The sequence below is a fragment of the Cebus imitator genome, unplaced genomic scaffold, assembly GCF_001604975.1.
Source record: "Cebus imitator isolate Cc_AM_T3 unplaced genomic scaffold, Cebus_imitator-1.0 Scaffold170, whole genome shotgun sequence".
Classification (NCBI taxonomy): Eukaryota; Metazoa; Chordata; class Mammalia; order Primates; family Cebidae; genus Cebus; species Cebus imitator.
In genome coordinates, this window is record NW_016107485.1 from 3045868 (window position 1) to 3051526 (window position 5659).

Below are 5659 nucleotides of genomic sequence, written 5' to 3' on the forward strand. Positions count from 1 at the left end.
AAAAAAAAAAAAAAAAAAAAAAAATACAGAAATTAACCGGGCATGGTGGCATGTATCTATAGTTCCAGCTACTCCAGAGGCTGAGGTGGGAGGATCACTTGAGCCGGAGATGTCAAGGCTTCAGTGAACAGATCGCACCACTGACTCCAGCCTGGGTGACATAGTGAGACCTTGTCTCAAAACAACAGAGCACCAAAACCTATCTTCATATGGCTGTTATGAAGATTAAATAAGTTAAAATATAAAATAATGTAAAACAGTGTCTGGCACAGAGTGCATGCTTTATAAATGTCAGCTGTTAGTGTAGCTCCTCCTCTTTTTATCTATTTAGTTCTCCAAGGCTTTGTTTTTAACAATGTTAATTTGTAAAATAAAAGCCTCTTGGTTCAGTGTCTCAGACGGTAACATCCTTTTGAGATCCAGTTCAGCTCGAGAAACAATTGTTGAATGCCTACTGTGTATTAAGTGCTGTGATGGACATATATCAATAAGGCATATTCTCTTCTCTCTAGGAATTTATAAACTGCTAGGAGGGGTAAGATGTGTTCAAGGGCTACTATTACACAAGGCAAAATATTATTATAATTTTTCACAACACACAATAGTTCACAGGAGGCCTAGAGTAACTGAATGCTGTGGAGTCAGGAAGTTCAAATGAAGTAGATTAGGCATTTCCAGGTGAAGTGAATAAAAGAGATAGGAAAAAATTTATGGTACTTAAGAGTAACTGGCCAGCCTCGATTAAGATGACTTACAATGGGAGAGAGACAGTACAGGTAAGGAGACAGCCAGGGAGCTACCACTGCAGCATGGGAAAACATGGTGAGGTAAAATTGATGAAAGGAGTGTGAGTGTGAGGAGGTAGAGGTGAAGTTGGCTCAGCCATTTAAAAATTACTGGGAAAGAGAGTGATATAATTAAAGAAGTAAAAAGGATGGGAAGCAGATTAGGTTTTTGGGAGGAAAGCAAGTTTGGCTTTGGATCTACTGAATTTGAGGTATAGTCAGCAGCATGGTTATGGTTCTGCCATTCTTGGAGGCCTCCCTAAAAACTTCTCTGTGGATGGAAAAGGCAGATATGAAGATGATTCCCAGTAGATTCTGGTTCCTCTTAGATATGACTTAGAGGGCCCCTACACTTTTTTTTTTATCCTTTGGAGACGGAGTCTCACTCTGTTGCGCAAGCTGGAGTACAGTGATGAGATCTCGGCTTACTGCAACCTCCGTGTCCCAGGTTGAAGCGATTCTCCTGCCTCAGCCTGCTGAATAGCTGGGATTACAGGCACACACCACCATGCCCAGCTAATTTTTATATTTTAAGTAAAGACAGGGTTTCACCATGTTGGTCAGGCTGGTCTCAAACTGCTGACCTTGTGATGTGCCCTTCTCGGCCTCTCAAAATGCTGGAATTACAGGTGTGAACCACCGCGCCCAGCCAAAGACTTAGTTATGTAAGGAGACTTTCCTTGGCCCATGGTATCCTCCTAATCCTTCTTCTCTGAACATCTTCTCATTTAGTCTCTGAATGACAGCTGTGCCATCATCATTCTGCGTAGTTTGTAGTTGTAATACCCTTTAGGTTTAACTGGCTTTTGTGTGTGTGAGAGAGAGAGAGAGAGAGAGAGGTAGTTGATTTTTAACTTTAAAAAAAAAATCCCTATTAAGTTGTTTCATTAAGCAGTATCGCCAGCGTGAAAATAAGAGAAACACCCATCAGTCTCCCCTAGCCCGGATGTGCTTTGAGTCATCTAGCTTGATTGTTTCACCTCAACAGAAAAGGCTCTAAGTGAAGAGAATGAAGAAAAACAGAGGCATATTAATGATAAAATATTTTCTAGGCTAGAAAAAGGCATTGCTTGGTGAAATTACTATAGTTTTTAGATACGAAAGAAAAGAGTTTACAAATAGTACTTCCTGATCTATGTGAGTAGTTCTTTCATTCACTGTACTTATGGTGGTAAACGCTTGTTAAGAAAGCGTAGAGCATCTGCAAAACTTTCTGCTGGGTGATGATCCTTGTTATGATATTTTGAGTTTGGAATTCGTGTTTTTTAGTTTTAGGAGGAGGACTCAGTGTTTTAGAGGTTTTGAGCAAAAGGCAAGACTCTAGTGCTTTGTGGATTGTTATCACCCTGCAAGACCCTTCGCAACTTCCTCTCACCGCCCACAGCAGAATACGGAAACTCTGCTGTATCAGGCCACTTCTGCAATTACAGTTGCACTTCAAGGGGCTCCTTCTTTCATACTACATCCTTCTGTTTTTAGACTTTCTTTGCATTTGAAAATGTGTCTTTTGAAGTGGAATAACCAACTGACCCTTCATCTCTCCTCTCTTTCTGCTGCCCTGCAGTGCTGCAGTTGAAGCTCCAGCAGCGCCGGACCCGGGAAGAGCTGGTGAGCCAAGGGATCATGCCGCGTAAGTGCCTCTCTCTCTCTCTCTCAGCATTTGGTAGAGTTGCTTTTAGGACATGGTCGTGTGTACCAACTATGCCATAGGAAGCATCTAAAATAAAACAAGGATGATGGGTTTTATGTTCCACTCTTTTCTTTCTCATGACTTTCCAAGTTTGGAGGCTCAGTCACTAAGTAGTTAAGATAACTAATTGTTTAAGCTCAGTGAAACAAACTGGGTTAAAGGGTCAAACCTGGTTTAAATTAGGTGTAAATGGTGCCGTTGAATTTTTCTTAACTTTGGAATTGCACCTTTAAAAGAGTTTTCACTCTATTAAACTTCCCTTTATAGGAGGGGCAGATGTTGAGCCTGGGGTATTGTGAGGAAGAACTACTTCTTGCATATGCTTTGCCTTCATGTTCTGGTTCTTAGGAAGAGAAACTTCTTTTCTGGTATTTTGAATCAACCACATGTAGAATGAGATCCTCAGATACTCTAAGGCTGGCCTGGATGTGAGCATGACTGAGTAGAGTCGATGATGGCTCTATCACAACACTGGGCCCAGTGGGTGCAGAAGTGCATCCCTTAGGAAAAATGAAACCAATCCTTGGAATCTATTAGAAGTGAGGAAATTTGCTTTTATTGCCAACAGCATTATAAACAAAGTAGAAACTGGAGCTAGCGAGGTTTTGATCTTTCTGATATTTCTTTTTTAAATCAGCAGAGAACATAGGCTCTCCCTCTTTTCTGTTTGGATGTTGTCACTACTTGGATACAGCATAAGTCAAAAAAAAAAAAAAAAAAAAGTCATACAACTTCTGGCTTCCTAGTGGGAGAACTGATGTTTTTCATTTTAACTTATTATCTGCTGGCTGACTGATCATGCATTTTCCCAGCTCTCATTCATTCATTCATTCATTCAATATCTGAGAACCTAATTCTGCTAGTTGATACAGCAAGCTAAATCGGGCTCTTGCTTTCAGGTGATTTATATTTAGAAGGGCAAGACTGGTAATAAAGAGATAAATTTCAGAGCATGAACTTTCAGAGCAGGAATTGCCATGAAATGCAACATGGTAAGTACTATCAAGTAAATTCACTGATTGGTGTGTTAATAAGTAATAGGAATAAGATGGGGTCACTTTGAATAAGATGTTCAAGAAAGGCCTCACTGAAGAGGAAAGATTTGAGCTGAGATCTACAGGATCAGATGAAGCTGGCCATTCAGAAAGCAGGAAGAGGGCTCAGAAGAAAAAGCAAGTGTTTGGGTCTGGTGCAGGCAAGAGGTTGGTGTGTTTGAATATCATCAAGGAAGCCATTGTGGCTGGGGTATGGTGGAGAGGGAGAAGAGGGCAAGTGAAGATGGGTAAGGTGGGCAGGGCCAGAGCCAGGGTCTTATCACCCACACGGAGGAGGTGGATTTGACTTTTCATTTTAATTTTTAAGAGGTAAAATCTTGCTGTGTTGCCCAGGCTGGACTCGACCTCCTGGTCTCAAGCAGTCCTTCTGCCTCAGGCTCCTTAGTGGCAGGGACTACAAGTGTACATCACCATGACCAGCTGGATTTGGTTTTAAGTGCAATGGGAAGCCATTGAAGGCTTTTAAGCAAGTCAGGATGAACCTACCTCAATAATGGTAGGGTCCATTTTTAAGAGTTAGAACCTTATAACAAGTATAAGGAGTATGGGGTCTATTTCTTTAAAAAAAAATTTTTTTTTGAGACAAGTTCTTGCTGTGTCATCCAGGCTGAAGTGCAGTGGCACGATCATCGCTCACTGCAGTTTCCACCTTTCTGGCTTTCAAGCAGTTTTTCCCACCTCAGCCTCCCAAGTAGTCCTGGGACTATAGGTGCAAGTCATCACATCTGGCTAATTATTTTTACTTTTTATAGCATTGGAGGCTGCCTGTATTGCTCAGACTGGTCTTGAACTCCTGGGCTCAAGCGATCCTCCTGCTTAACCCCCCCCAGAGTGCTTGGATTACAGGTGAGAGCCACGTTGCCCAGCTTGGGGCCTAGTTCTGTCCTGAACATCAGCCCAGGGAGCTTAAGTCCCAAATTAATCTTTTTGTTTACTGCAGTTCACTGCCAGACTGTTTACCTACATTATGCTGTCTTCGTCTATGATCCTCCAGTGAAGGACTCTCTACTCCCAATTTTTTTTTTTTTTTTTTGCAGATAGAGTGTCACTCTTGTTGCCCAGGGTGGAGTGCAATGGCAGGATCTCAGCTCACTGCAACCTCCACCTCCCAGGTTCAAGTGATTCACATGCCTTAGCCTCCTGAATAGCTGGGATTACAGGCATGCACTACCATGCCTGGCTAATTTTGTATTTTTAGTAGAGACAGGGTTTCTCCCTGTTGGTCAGGCTGGTCTCAAACTCCCGACCTCAGGTGATCCACCTGCCTCCGCCTCCCAAACTGCTGGGATTACAGGCGTGAGCCACTATACGCAGCCTACCCCCAGTTTTTAAAGTGTTAAGTGGCTTGTGTGGTGCATCAGTAATGTGATCAGGTAGGGCAATGCTGTGCTTTGCAAAACGATCCAAATCTTCCAATCCATACTGTGGAGAAACAAGGTACCCAGTGTCTCATCTACTTGTCCCTTTCACCAAAGTAGTATCTACTTTGTGCCCAAAGTAGTCCTAGATGTTACTGAGATTAAAGAGATAAGAGGCATGGTACTTGTCCTCAAGACACTGAACAGCCGAAAATTGGGCTACCAAAATTTACCCATACACAAAATAAAGAGCAGCTTGGTGCTGACACATGGGATACTATAATGACAGCACTAGTTCTGAGAACATAATGCTACTTCTCAGGACCTGTAGTATGTTCAGAATCTAAAAGCAATGCACAGAATGAGCTCTTTTCCCTGTCATTCCTGTAATAACAGGGCTACTGGAGATCATTGTTTAATAGAATTTATCTATTACAGTCTCCTTAGCATTTCTTATAGTATTTCTTATGTTGTTAAGACAAATGGGCCAGGCATGGTGGCTCATGTAGCACTTTGGGAAGCTGAGGAGAGTGGATCACCTGAGGTCAGGAGTTCAGAACCAGCTTGGCCAACATGGTGAAACCCTGTCTCTACTAAAAATACAAAGATTAGCTAGGCGTGGTGGTGCGCCTGTAATCCCCGCTACTCTGGAGGCTGAGGTGGGAGAATTGCTTGAACCTGGGAGGCGGAGGCTGCAGTGTGCTGAGATGGTGCCAGTCGACTCCAGCCTAGGCAACAGAGTCAGACCCTATCTCAAAAAAAAAAAAAAAA

At 42.5% G+C, this 5659-nt stretch overlaps 1 protein-coding gene across 6 annotated transcripts in view; it reads left to right on the forward strand.

The window, feature by feature from the left end:
* MRTFA (myocardin related transcription factor A) overlaps positions 1–5659 on the forward strand; it is a 216728-nt gene that overhangs the window by 160280 nt on the left and 50789 nt on the right. For all 6 annotated transcript variants that reach the window (XM_037744358.1, XM_017544725.2, XM_017544726.2 and 3 more), the window contains one exon: positions 2350–2415. In XM_037744358.1, coding sequence (XP_037600286.1) covers positions 2409–2415 — 7 coding nt within the window. In that variant the 5' untranslated portion in view covers positions 2350–2408. The remainder of the gene's footprint in view (positions 1–2349; positions 2416–5659) is intronic.